General features: G+C 40.9%; 1 protein-coding gene across 1 annotated transcript in view; it reads right to left on the reverse strand.

Moving 5' to 3' along the window:
- Positions 1 to 14,062, reverse strand: part of MORC1 (MORC family CW-type zinc finger 1) — a 136,825-nt gene that overhangs the window by 16,455 nt on the left and 106,308 nt on the right. The window contains 3 exon segments of the mRNA XM_006759570.2: positions 4,093 to 4,239; positions 7,732 to 7,798; positions 9,831 to 9,900. Of these exon segments, the coding sequence (XP_006759633.1) occupies positions 4,093 to 4,239; positions 7,732 to 7,798; positions 9,831 to 9,900 (284 nt within the window).

Consider the following 14,062-nt stretch of genomic DNA (forward strand, 5'->3'; position numbering starts at 1 on the left):
GCCAGTGCTCTGGGAAGAGAACTCAGCATTGCAAAATTCCTGGAGGGAAACAGGTTATGGCCTTACTGACTTTTTTCCTAAGAAAATAAAACTTAACTCTCCAGAGGAAGTCCTTTCATTGGGCCCTCCAGGACACAAAGAGAAGAACTGCGTCTGGAGTCCCTGGTTGGTTTGGTCAACCTTATGCGACCATAAACCACTCCTCTCTCTCCATAAATCCAGCTTCCCTTCCTCCAATACAGGGCTGAACTCTCTTCTGAGCATTGGTCCTTTTCATGGTGGATATGAACTCTTTTGGGTTTAGGGATTATCAGCAACCTTCAGAGGAAGTACTTCTAGAAAAACATGTTAAGATGAGAATGATAATGTAGCACCACAGGTACTGATAGAAGGAACCCTAACCCATAATTTGGGGGGAGCCCCAAAGAAGAGGGGTTAGCCAGATGCAGGGAGCAGGGGCTGGGGGCAGGTGAGGGAAGTATTCTAAGCCAACTGTAATCTATGTTGGGAAACTGAGTATTTTCTGAAGATACTGAACCCCTGGTCAGACTCAACCACTTTTTATAAAGTGGTGAAAATGTGCTGAGCATTGCTATCTGCTTTATATATATAATTTTTATGAAAACTCTGATTGAGGAGTTATTCCTATTTTGAACCTCTCTGGTTTCCTGGTATTAAGGACCCCATCCTCACCCTTACCCTCAGGCTCAAGCAGGTTGGCTGTGCTCTCCTTTTTGTCTCTGCCTTTTGCTCTCCCCTCCACAGAGCTGCTACTAACAGCTTTTCTTGGGAAATTCTGTCCCACAAGACTAATTAGAAAAACAGACATTTTTATGGCCTTCTAAAAAGTATCTTTTTTTGTAGGTTTAGATAGTAAACTTACTGAGGGAAACAGACTGTTAAAAACAAAACAAGACAGGAAAATGCTAAACTGAGCAAAACACTCTAAGATATCAAAAATCACAAATGCAGGAAGTAAACAGAGGTGCTGACTCTACTTCGACCGTGTGGAAAAGGGTAAGGATGATGTCATGACCAAAATGAACCAAGTGGAGGGAAGGAACATTCCACACACCTGAAAGGGCTCTAACTACTCTCTTAACCATGTGACAAGCAAGAACAAATCTGGCCAACAATAGTGAGTCTTACAGAACATGGTGCCCTCCACATAGCACACAACCAGCCACAATCTTCATGCCTTGAGGCAGGGGTCCTCAAACTTTTTAAACAGGGGGCCAGTTCACTGTCCCTCAGACCATTGGAGGGCCGGACTGTAGTTAAAAAAAAAAACAACTATGAACAAATTCCTATGCACACTGCACATATCTTATTTTGAAGTAAAAAAACAAAACGGGAACAAATACAATATTTGTATTTGCATGTGGCCTGCGGGCCATAGTTTGAGGACCCCTGCCTTAAGGGATTTAAAATCTAGTTAACACATGGAATAATGTTAGACATGACGAAGAACAGAGGAGTACAGGAGGAAAAAAAAAGAGATAGAAGACAAGAACTCTGTTTTCACTGGTGAAATGTAAGAAAACATACTACTGCTGGTTGAGGCAAAAGAGAAGACTGGTAAAATGAGTTCTGTTCCAATTAAAGCCTCATGTTCTGTACAATTCTCTTTCTACTGAGCATTTTTATAAAACTATAAAAATTCCAGCTAGTGCAGAAAAGATCTGATTTATTAATGCATTTAGCTTTCAGAATGTTCAGTTGGTAATAGCATGATCATTTCAAGCACTAGAGATTCTACATGTTCATTAGGGAGATGGTTTCTGGGAAATTTTAATTTTCTATTGATGGCTAATTATAGAAGTGGATGTACTTTAAAGTCTTAGTATACTCAATCACATTATCTCCTTTTTTATCAAGTGTAACTCCTCAAAATGAATAGTAATGATCCACTTAGATGAAGAACAAAAAATAGCCCAGTTAAAAAAAAAAAAGAAAATGATGATACACAGTGATATAGCCAAACTCTGCTGCAACACAACCAGACATGTCTCTTGAGGTTTCATAGTGTGGATGGACACACACACACACACACACAAACACACTTTCATATGTATACATGTGTCTATATTCCCGTGTGTGTGTATATGTGTGTGTATATATATATGTGTGTGTATATACCTATGTATGTGTGTACATGTACAGTGTTGAGGAGCATGAGATTCCAAATCAGGGAGCAGGAGGCTAAACCCAGCCCTGCCCTTAGCTGCACAATTTTCTTTGAGACGTTGAGTGTGTTAGTTTCTCTAAGCTTCAGTTTCCTTATCCATAAAAAAAGTTGGAAGTAATACCAATCTTATAAGTTTGTGGAAATAAAAAGCAAACATCTACAAAGCACTTGGGTGAATGCCTAAAATATTGTAATGGTTTAAAAATTATAGCTATTAATGATCAAGAAAGCCTGTCACAATCATTGGTCATGTGGTCACATCCATACTTTAATAATATGCACACATTTATTCACATATACAAAGGCTCATACATATGTTATTTATTGCATACTACAATGTCTCAGTGACCAAAGGACATGCATGAATGTCAGAACTAGTAAGAAAGACACCAGAATTCAAACATATGGCTACCCAATTCAGTGCTGAGAATTTACGTATTACTTCTGAACAAATAAGGACAGAAGGTAAGAAACTGGTTGGAGAATCCCGTTCTTCAGGGACTATGCTATAGGCTGTTGCCATTTGAGACTGACATCCATCTATATCATTGGAGAAGTGGTCTTTTTCAACCTCTTAATATGTATCTAACACTGAGGTCTGGCCTGTACCTGCCTCTTTCCCAGGCTGGTGTAAGCTTGCCAGCCCAGTCACTATGGTAGATTTAGTGGCCAGAACTTAGTACTCAGAAATGCAGCACACTAGCTTCATTTCTTGGTTAACAGCTTGTCTCTGGATCCCTAGTATCATTAATAAAATGTGTCTTGGTGCAAAGTCCAAGGTAGATCCACCTACATAGAAGCAAGAGTGCTTCCTCCTTTCTCCTACAGCAGGATAGGTGTTGGGAATGTGCTCCTAAAGGACAGTAGGTGGGGACTTCATACCCATGTAAGCACAGCTCCACAGCCCTGGATGCTGCCACAGAAGTTTCCATAAATCTGCAGGGCAACTGCAGGACAGAGTTCCTGTCTTTATATATAACCAACCTCTACCTTTCTTTGTCTTCCTATCGGCTTCTATTCTTTGCTAAGTCTCTTCTCCAGGAATATTCTATCAGTCACTCATCAGAAAGTCAAAGTAACTGTCAAAGGAAAAACAATCTTCCAGCTAGGGCATGCTGTGTGGCCTCCTTGGCCGAAAGCCTCTTACCACACAGTCTCCTCACAGTCTGCAAACCCCAACCAAACCAACCGGCTGCACTGATGTAGTGGTGCAACTGCTCCTGCCCCCCTCCCTCCCACATGACACCTATTTAGAGCATTCGTCTGTATACTAACTTGGCTTGATTGTAAAGCCCTCTCCTATGATGGGTCCCTGTTTGGAAAAACTGAATCCTGGGCTTTACCCACTCTGTCTCTCCATCCTTTGAGAATTGAGATCCAAATATCTAAGTTCTTCATTAGCCATGGGCACAAATTTAACATTCTACCGAGCCAAAAAGTAAAATTATTTCCCTCAGGAAGTTTAGTATTAAAGCTAAAAAAAGGACACTTTTAAGAGGGTCATATAAATATCATGAGGAATATCAATAATAAAAATAGGAAGGAAAAAAGGAAGGAAGGAAGGAAGGAAGGAAGGAAGGAAGGAAGGAAGGAAGGAAGGAAGGAAGGAAGGAAATTATTTCAGTTAGGCCAACTCAGTAAGAATTACTCATTGTATCTGAGAGAGGACTGATGTCCACCATATTGCTGGACCATGTAACAACAAGCATTTAGCAACTGTAGTTCTATTTCAAGGAACATTTAACCCATGATCTAGCTAAGTCAGTGTAGTTAGGAGACAAATCTTAAAAGTCATTTGACTAAACTTTCTCATTATTACCACTTAATAAGGAAAAAAATCAGGAGTTGTCACTTCTAAGAAATTTTAACAAAGCATGTGGAAATATGTTAGTAAATATCTTTACCATAAATTAGATGTCAGTTTTCTTACTGTTTCCTTGACAGATGGGCTCTGAGAAGACTTTGTCAGCGAAGAACCAACTTCACAGCCACTACTCACAGCAGCTCTGGCTCTATGTCCAGAACCTGGACCTAAGTCTTCCACAGGAATGCTGGGCAAAAACAGCCGAGATTTATCATTTGAAAGTAGGAATCACATTAGATACTAATAACCTCAGAAAGGTCAACATATGACAAATAAAATGTGAATATATACCAAATAAAGTAAGGACATATGTGTGATGCTGAAAACTCGTTTATATCGTTATATTAAATCAATTCCCATGTAGAATTACTATTTATTCCTGAAAAATCTTGTTCCAGGGTTTGTGGGTGGTCACAATTAAATAAAATCAGTGGTGATTTAATATTAACAACAGTAGTCATATACCATTTGTCTCTTATTTCGTGAAAGAGGCTGTTAAACTAAAGTTCTAGTTTAGCCTGCGGGTGGGGGAGGTACATATAGAAAGAAAACAAAACAGGGGCAAAGTCAATTGAAAAAAAAACTTTAGTCAAATCTGGAGGAAGGAGAATGTTCCAGGTGAAGTGTAATGATTCTGGGATAGAAACAAGGTAGGGCTAGTCAAAGGGGAATGAGGAGGCCAGAGCTGTTGAGGTGGAGTGAGGAGAGCACTGGCCATGGAGTGGGAGCTGGAGTTTATTCCAAGCAGAGCAGGCACTACCATTGAGGGGTTTCTTGCATGGGTGTAAGGTGATCTGATACGTTTTTTAAAAGCATAACTGGCCGTAGCATGGAGAATACACACAATGAGGATGCATAAAGTAGTACTGAATGTTAATAAAACGCAAAGCTTTCAGTGTGGTGGGAACAAGAAAAGTCAAAGGCTGTGCAATATAGGAAATAAAGCTGGCTGGGCAGGTGTGGCACAAATCATGTAGGGTTGTGTCTGTCAATTAATAGATTACTGTGATCACTTTCACAATTGAGATGACATAAATTAAAAAGAGTTCTATATCTTTATATTTTCACTAGAGGCCTGGTATACGAACTACATGTATGGGTACGGTCCCTAGGCCTGGCCTGTGATCAGGGTCATCTTCCCTGGCTTCCTGCAGACGGCCCCACCCCTTACCACCACCCACCCCTGGTTCCCCATTTGCCATCGGGCAATTGGAGCCTGACGACCAGGGGAAGGGACCGAGAGGTCGGCCTTCCTGCCTGCTTGCTGGCCCCGCCCCCACTGTGGGTTGCCCTCTGGGTGTGGAGCAACTAGTGGGGCGGGGGCCTTAGCCTGGTACCACCTGCATCCCCTGCCACCCACCCCAGTTCCCCGTTCACCATTGAGCAATCAGAGCCTGCTGACTGGGGGAAGGGACCGAGAGGTGGTCAGTGCACCTCACAGTGACTGGTTGAGCGGTCGTTCTGGTCGTTCTGCCATTAGGGTAATTTGCATATTACCCTTTTATTACATAGGATACTGTATGGGTCTTTTAACAATTGGATAATAGTTCATACCAAATGAAATATGTAAAATGCACTACCCTAGAGCACAGGGATTCCTCTCTGAGCTTTTGTTCCTTCTTTGGCCAAATAACAACAGTGCCTGCCTCACAGAGCTGTGCTGAGGATTAAACAAGAAATACAAACAATCTGTATCAATTCCTCCTGTTATGAAACAATACACACACAAAAAATGTATTTTAGTTTTGGGATGGATTTTAAAATTTAACTTAAATCTTAATAAATAACTCTAGGTTAAAGCATTATCCATAAAATGGCCTCACAACACTGGCTGTGGAGGGGAATAACATCATTTCATCACTCAACAAATATTACAGAGTGCCCACTTTCAGTCAGGAGCTATTCAGGACTCTAAGGACACACAGGTGAATAAGACAGCCTCTGTTCTCATGCAGTGAGTTAGCGTTGAGTGAAAAATATATAGAAAATAAGCAAGTTAGAATGTAAAACATTAAAAGAAACAGAAACAATGAGTAGATATTTAAAAATAGTAATCAGTGCTCTAGAAAAAATAGAAAAAGGATGATATGGTTTGACAGTGTGCCTTGTCAGAAGTGGGGTGGCCTATTTTAGATGGAGTGGTCAGGGAATGCCTCTCAGAGGCTTGGAGTTATGCAGAAGACATGGCCCGTCCATAATAAAGGCCATACGCAATGGAAGACTGACATTCAGACAGACAATTCCACTTGACTGGGAAGCACTGCTCACCAGTGTGGGTCAGACCATACTATATAATAAAAGGCTAATATGCAAATCAACCAAACAGCAGAATGACTGGTCACTATGACACACACTGACCACCAGGGGGCTGATGCTCGATGCAGGAGCTTCCCCCTAGTGGTCTGCTACCCCACAGGGGGAGCACTGTTCAGCCAGAAGCTGGGCTCACAGCTGGCAAGAGCAGCAACGGTGGCAGGAGCCTTTCCCTCCTCCACAGCAACGCTAAGGAGCCCTCGGGGGGATGTCCGCCTGTTGGCTTAGGCCTGCTTCCTGCCCCCCAGGGGTCCTGGACTGTGAGAGGACACAGGCCTGGCTGAGGAACCCTCCCCCTGCCCCCAGTGCATGAATGTTGTGCACTAGGCCTCTAGGAATAAATAATTATTGAAACTGAATGATGTAATATGATCATTGCAACAGAGGCTCTGTGAATACCTTTGTGGTCAGGGGGACCCCAAAGGAGAGAACACTCAAAGTGAGAGTTGAATGAAATTTGACTGGTGTACATGTTTCAGAGAACGTTCAAACAAAGGAAGTAGTGTGGACAAAAAAATGGAGGTATGTGATAAAACATAACTATAAGCAATTCAGAAACCTGCGAAGCAAAGTGAGGGCTAAAGAGAGGGGGCCAGGAGTGAAGGGTACCTGTGCCAGGCTCAGGACTTGATCATTTATCTTCACAGTAACAGGGCTGTGAAAGGCTTTTGAGTAGAAGAGTGAATGATGGGATGTGAGTGTTAGAGCGATTACTGTTTAGTAAGTGTGGAACATAAAAGCTCCTCTGTCTTTTCTTGCACTTTATTCAAGGAGCTCCTATGCAAAAACAGCAGGTGGGGGTAGGGGGGTGTGGATTCAGAGACACCTGGTCTGAATGTCTGAAAAGCAACTTCAATAGGTTTGTAGTAGAGTGAGGATAAGAGTTTTCTTCCAGGAAAACATTCTCTTCATTCTATTAGGTATCCAAAATATTTTACTTGAGAAGTCTCATGTCAAGAAAACTCTAGCATGCAATGATTATAAATGCATACACGTATGACAATTAGATAATAAGCCACACAAAATATGGGTTCATGATTTCATAGTTATACCTTATATATGCAACATTTTCCATTCTTGGACCACATTACCGTAATCTGAATTAGTTGCCTGCCGTGAGTAGGAAGGTAAGCCTGTTTCATTTTATTATTCCCAGTCCTCACAAAAGAAAATGAAAAGGTTTGGAAGAAAAGTAAGAAATTTAGTGCATTCTATTCTTTCTTGTCTCCTTTGTAAAATTTGGTTCCAATCTTAATTGCTTTTCTTGTTACTATTATTTTCTTTCTTTTTGTGTTGAAACATTGATAATCACTTTTCAATAGTGTAATTTCACTCACTTGGATTTATATAATTGCGGTACACTCACCTTTTCCAGTTAGGTAATGAAGAGTTTCTCTTTATTTCTGCAGTGTCACTGCACAGCTCCTGTTTTTCTTCACAAGGACATAAACAAAATGAAGTCAGTCACTTTTTGATTACCACATAATAAACGGAAAGAAGTACTATCAGTTCATTAACTACCTGTATGCAATTTGGCTTTGTATTCAAACTACCTTTTGTAAAACTGCACCAATATGTCCTCAAGGCAGTATATAATAACCTTTTTAACAAAGTGTATATAGCATATGTAATACCCAGGGGACTCTCTAACTTGTTTTTTCATGATTTCTTTGTAGTGATGCTCACTGTCTGCTATTGCTGTGCTTGGGGTAACTTGACTGGGGCTGTTCAGATTCCCTGTTCTCACTAACCTCTGCCCTGACAACCATCCGTCTTCCCTTTGGGTTCAGATTCAAAGATGTCCTGCCAGATCCCAATCAGAAATGTGTCTCGATAGAGAGTGCAACTTTAAAGCAGGAAGAGACCTAGAGTTACCTAATCAGTCATCTCACTCAGAGAACCTCAGAACTGCAGGTTCAGAGAAGTCAGTGACTTGTTTTCAGTCCACAGAGAGGCAGAAATGCTTCAACACCCTTGGATTGGTGTTAAGAGTTTTGGGAGACAGTACAAGAAATAAATCAACATGTCCTTCCACCTATCTCTAGAATTCTTTGTGATATCTGTCCAAATAGCTAGTTATCAAATAAACCCTTAGCAAGAAGTTTAGAATCATCAAAGGCCATGAGGAACAGGACAGAACAAGGAAAGTTTAGATGGTGTGTAAATGGTGAAGCTCTGCTGACTCCTTTAAGGGAACGTAAGAGAGGATAGAGGTTGTCCAAACACACTGAAGGTGCTATTGGTTTTGCTTACCGACTTGCATGCAAAATGAAGTTTTTTAATCCAACAGTCAACTAATCCATAATTACAGTCATTTGAAAGTATTTCACAATTTGTTTCTTCTAAATCCAGGGTGATTGTTGGAAATTAAATATTAATTTTAGGGTCCAAATTGTTTTAACAATTTTTCCATTACAATTGGGAAACCCAACAGGCACATAATTGAAGGTCTGTTAATAGTTTAAAACTTCTGTAAAAGATTGGCTTTAAAATTTAGAGTTCCTTACAAAACAAATCCTGATTGTAAATATCAAATTATCCTAATTAAGATGGAAAAGAAAAAGTGTGATTTCTTAGGGACCTCACTAATGAGTTCAAATATGAAGATGGGAATGAATGGGTGATTAGGTTACCTAAGCGACGAAGTATGAAGGGAGAGCTTACAACCAAATGTGGACACAAAATGATGGCATGGATCAACACAAAAATGATTGTGAATAATGAAGCCAAAATGAGCTGAGACTTGCTAATGAGACAATAATAAGATGACAATGAAAATAATGTACTTACTGCTTAGGCCTAATGGTATAATATTAAAGTAAAAGAGAGAATACATAGTAAAAGAATAAATGGAGACTAAGAAAATAAAATTTCCTGAGTCCAGCTCGTTCCCAGCTTCTATATCCAGGGAAATTGTCTTTAAACTGAATAACATAAGATGGCAACTTTATGTTTAAAATAAAGTTCACATCTCTCACCTGAGACAAATCAGACCCCAAGGAGATGAAGGAACTAATAAATGTGATCACTCTTGTTGATCTCAGAGGAACCATGATAAGCAGGAAAAGGATTAAATGATTGAAAATAGGGGAATGCCATTATAATTTTCAAAACAGATTCTGAAAATTATAGACCTAATATCAGTCCTCAGCAAATTATAAAACAGAATTCAATGAGAAGGGTAACGTAAGTCTAGTGTTGGGTGTTTCAGTCAGTGTGGCAGTAGTGCTGGGGGCACGATTCTCAGGCAGGAGGTATCTTTCTGCCCTTTCAAAACACATGCAGTTGGTGGCTGTTTATTCTTCCCTCCTCCCGCTTCTGAAATGACTAATTTAATTTTTTTTTTTACATCCAAACTGCTCCCAAAGTTGCTACCTATGTCCCACAGAAGTTATGTCACACAGTCATATTGAAAACAACTCAAACATTATAGCTAATATATATAAACTGAATTCTATTTTTTACCTTTTTTCATAAGGGGAACTTCCTTTTTTTCATGTTTCAAGAAAACACTGTCGTCACTTTGATCTAAAATCTGAAAAACAAGCTCTTTATTTAAAGCTGTACAAAAACATAGGACGTAGCATTGGGTGCAAAAACGACCTTGAACATCAGTGCCCGCATCAAAGGAGAGACCACAGCATTGCCCGAAGTACAGTTTTACGTGTATGTTATGAAGGGTGACAATCACACGTGTTGTAGGAAATTATTGTGGCATGCATCACCAGGATGAGTGCATTATAAACTGTCATATTCACTTCTATCATTTCTTTAAAGAGATGTTTACATTCTACCCATCTTTGCACAGATATTTTCAAAAATCCATTGTCTTGCATAGGTGTAATAATGACTCCAACAAATGAGCCAAGTATTTGATTCACCAGGAGCAACAAAGGAGCCTCTGCTATTTAGAAGAGGATCATCACACCTCCCGTTTGAACAGAGCAAGCATAGAGTATTAGCTCAACAGCAGTGCAATGAAAACACTGGGGAGGTTGAAGACTGGGGTCTGAGGCCCCAAAGCATGATGGGGAAGAAGATGGGGATTGAGATGGTGAAGGAAGACACACCTTGCCTTTTGACAGAATCCAAGAAAATCTGTCTAAAAGGCGCTATAAAGCCTTAATGTGTTAAATGCAAGGGCCAGGAGTGTTGGTGGCACCTGAGTGAGCAGATGTGTATGTGTGATGCTGGGAGTGGGGGGCACAGCGGGGGTGGGAGACCTGGGGGTGGCATATAGAAGCCAGGTCATCACTTCGGGAATCCTCTATGAGCCATTCATCAAGGCTCACACAAAACAAACTTACATTTTTGGAATGTATTTCTTTGGGAGAGGGTGAGAGAGTTCATGTCTTTTAGAAAAATAGTCCTAGAATGCTCCCCACATTATGTATTTTTGTGAATCTGTGAGAAGGGGGAACAGAGAAGGAAAATGGCAAAGGCAGAGGTAAGGCAAAGCTTCCATCCGCTGCTTGATCTGAAGACCCCTGAACACACACTGAGACACAGCCATACTCCCCACTTCCATTGCCTGGTGGAAGGTGGAGCTGTCGGTTTTCTGAGCTCGCCCACTGTGGATGTGGCTCTATCTCATGCCTCTCCACCATGCTGAACAAACGTGGGAGGCGGAGGCTCTCAACTCGCCTTCTCTCCTTTCCCAGGAAATGTATGCATGTCAGAAAGCAGGTGAAATGGGCACACATGCAGCCTAGCAGCGACAGAACGGAGGCTGTCCAGCATCACCGCTTTCTAGTTTACCCAAATCCAGGGGAAGAAAACCTTGTAGGCAGAGGAAGATAAATAAAACTGACACTAAGCTACTTTTGTGTGTTTAAAATATTTTTGTACTTATACTGTAAATAAACTCATGCTCCGGGAAGTAAATAAAGTACATGTATTTTTAAAAGTTCATTTTGCAAAATGGCCTTAAAATGTATCTTGTTTATTTCTGATATATCATAAAATTTAAAGGTTTCTTTTGATGTGCTGATATTTAAGGAAAATCTATATACTTTGTTAAGTGTTTCTCACTTTGAAGTAAATATGTTTTGACCAGTTTATAAGCCACATGAACTCTTAGCCACACGGGTAGCAGCAACCACAAGATAAGCTTACAAGAGGAACTATATAATGCCTTAAGTTATAACCACTTTGTTATCATCTATGATGATCCTGCTTAGGATGTGTTCCATTTTCTTTAATGAAAATCTTTCTTCTGATTAAAAACAGATAAGATGGAAGCAGCTAAGATTAATAAAAATGACAGCACTCCCAGCTAGGAACTTCTGTTGCTGGTGCTATTAACAGTTTCATAAATTATTTTTGCATTTCATTGTTTAGTCCTCTGCTTTGAGCTCTGCCTCTTGAAGGCTGATTTCATGAAGATCAGATATGTCCCTTTTCCCCCCAAAATGTTACTTATACAAAGATCTGCCATCTCTATCACAAGAATGAGTTCCTTCTTTTCCTTTCTAGTGTTTTCTTTATTCTTTGCCGTAGGAATGTTTAAAAGACTTTGGATGAATAATTCACAGCCTACAGTATTTTCTTTTACATAACACAGTGTAAATCTCTGAGTTCCTGGATGCTCCCTTCTATGACAATGTGCTTGTGGCTTTGAAGGTCTGAATGTCTTCAAGCTGAGACGAGGAGACGGGCAGGTAGCTGTCTTCATTAAACACCATTTGTGTACTTTGCTATTTATAAAGCTCTTTCATATATATTACTCCATTACAGAAATGTCTGCAGCCTGTACGCTTACCTCTGCAGTTTAGGGATATTGTTTTCCTAAAATTTCACTCAGTCATGAAATAGATAACACCTCCCACACAGTAAATGAGATTATAGTTAAGTCTGAACAAGGGGCTTTCAACACCTTAATTAAAATTACGTTAACAATGAGCAGAGTGGAATTGTCAGTCCCCAAGGGATGCAATGGATTGGCATCATACCCAAAACTCAATTTTGTGAAGTATCTGTTTAACAGGATAAATACATCATAAATAAGTTAGGGAAAGAAAAAAGAACACACCACAGTCAGCTGTGTAACCCTTACCTGATTCAACTGATGTTAAGGAAGCTTAAGGACTGATTGGTTTTACTTTGCCTGGCTTCTTTCCATCTATTTCTTTGTCCCTCAACCCTCTACCCCAAGCATTTATCATCGTCGAGGACCCATGAAGGCTCCCAGACCGGTAAATGCCTTTCCGTCAAACGCAGACCCTTTCTGTTTTCACTCCTCCATAGTTAACATTGTGTTCTAGGCTCCTCCCTTTCTGTCATTAATTTATTCAATAAAATCGATCCCCAGTCTGGTCAGATACTGTTACAGAGAAGAGACAAAGTACTGCCTTTTTGGAGCTTATTTTCTAGTGAAGGGGGAAAAAGGATATGAACTCAATAAAAAAGACAGATATGTAATACAGTATCAGGTAATGTAAGTTCTGTGAAGAAAAGCAACACAGGCTCGAGAAAGGTACGTCATTACGGAGCCCAGCTGCTTCTGGGCCTCTTTGTTCTCATTCCACGCCCTCATTTCTCCTCACCAGACACTTTGCCAAGCATCCAAGGAGCCTCCTCTCGCAAGGTTATTAATGTATTTGCTATTAATATGCTTGTTCTCCTAATTTCCTTCTAGTCTTTCCTCAAACATCCCCACTTTATACAAAATTGAACCTCACCGTCACCACTAGTGCTGGCACTTCCTATCTGCTGCTTCTGCTTTATTTTGCCCCCTAGTACTTATCATTACCTGCCATGCAGCATATTTTACTTATTTATCTTGTCCATTTTCTTTCACAAGCAATTTCACTCTCTCAATTTTTTTAATATATTTTATTGATTTTTTACAGAGAGGAAGGGAGAGGGATAGAGAGTCAGAAACATCAATGAGAGAGAAACATTGATAAGCTGCCTCCTGCACACTCCCTATTGGGGATATGCCCGCAACCAAGGTCCATGCCCTTGGTCGGAATTGAACCTGGGACCCCTCAGTCCGCAGGCCGACGCTCTATCCACTGAGCCAAACCAGTTAGGGCTCAATTTTAATTGTTTACTCCCATCTTCTGGCCCATCCAATAGATGCTGAATTTGTTTTCTTTAGAATTACAGAAGGAGATTAAAACAATATTTCTCTTAACACATAAAAATTATTTTCATTCTGTCACAAATCATCCCACTCATTCACATAACAACCTTGAGAGTAGGTAATATTATCCTTATCTAATAAAAGACAAATAGAGTAATAAACCATACCGCCGATACACTTCCCATTGGCTAATCGGGATGATATGCAAATTAACTGCCAACAAAGATGGCAGCTAATTTGCATACTTCAGGCAGGGCGGGACAGCGCCATCCCGCCTGCCCTGCTGCCATCTGGGCCTGCTGTGACCCGGGCAGCAGGCGGCCCATATGGGACACGACCAAGAGCTGGCGGGCGGGACCACAGTGATGTGCCACCGGCCACACCCACAAACGGACCTCCTGCACATATCTGCCACTGGCCATGCCCACAAATGGCCCTCCGCGGTAATCCAAGGCTGGCGGGTGCTAATGCACCGATCTGCCAACACGCACACCATGCTGCCTTTGCCTTGCACAAATTATGCAGCTGGGAAAGGGGAGTAGGGCCGCTGGGAGCAGGGTGGAAACTGCCCAGGGTTTGCGTCAGGCAGCCCAGAGTGGAGTGCGCACTA

Source organism: Myotis davidii, unplaced genomic scaffold (assembly GCF_000327345.1).
Source record: "Myotis davidii unplaced genomic scaffold, ASM32734v1 scaffold16, whole genome shotgun sequence".
Lineage (NCBI taxonomy): Eukaryota > Metazoa > Chordata > Mammalia > Chiroptera > Vespertilionidae > Myotis > Myotis davidii.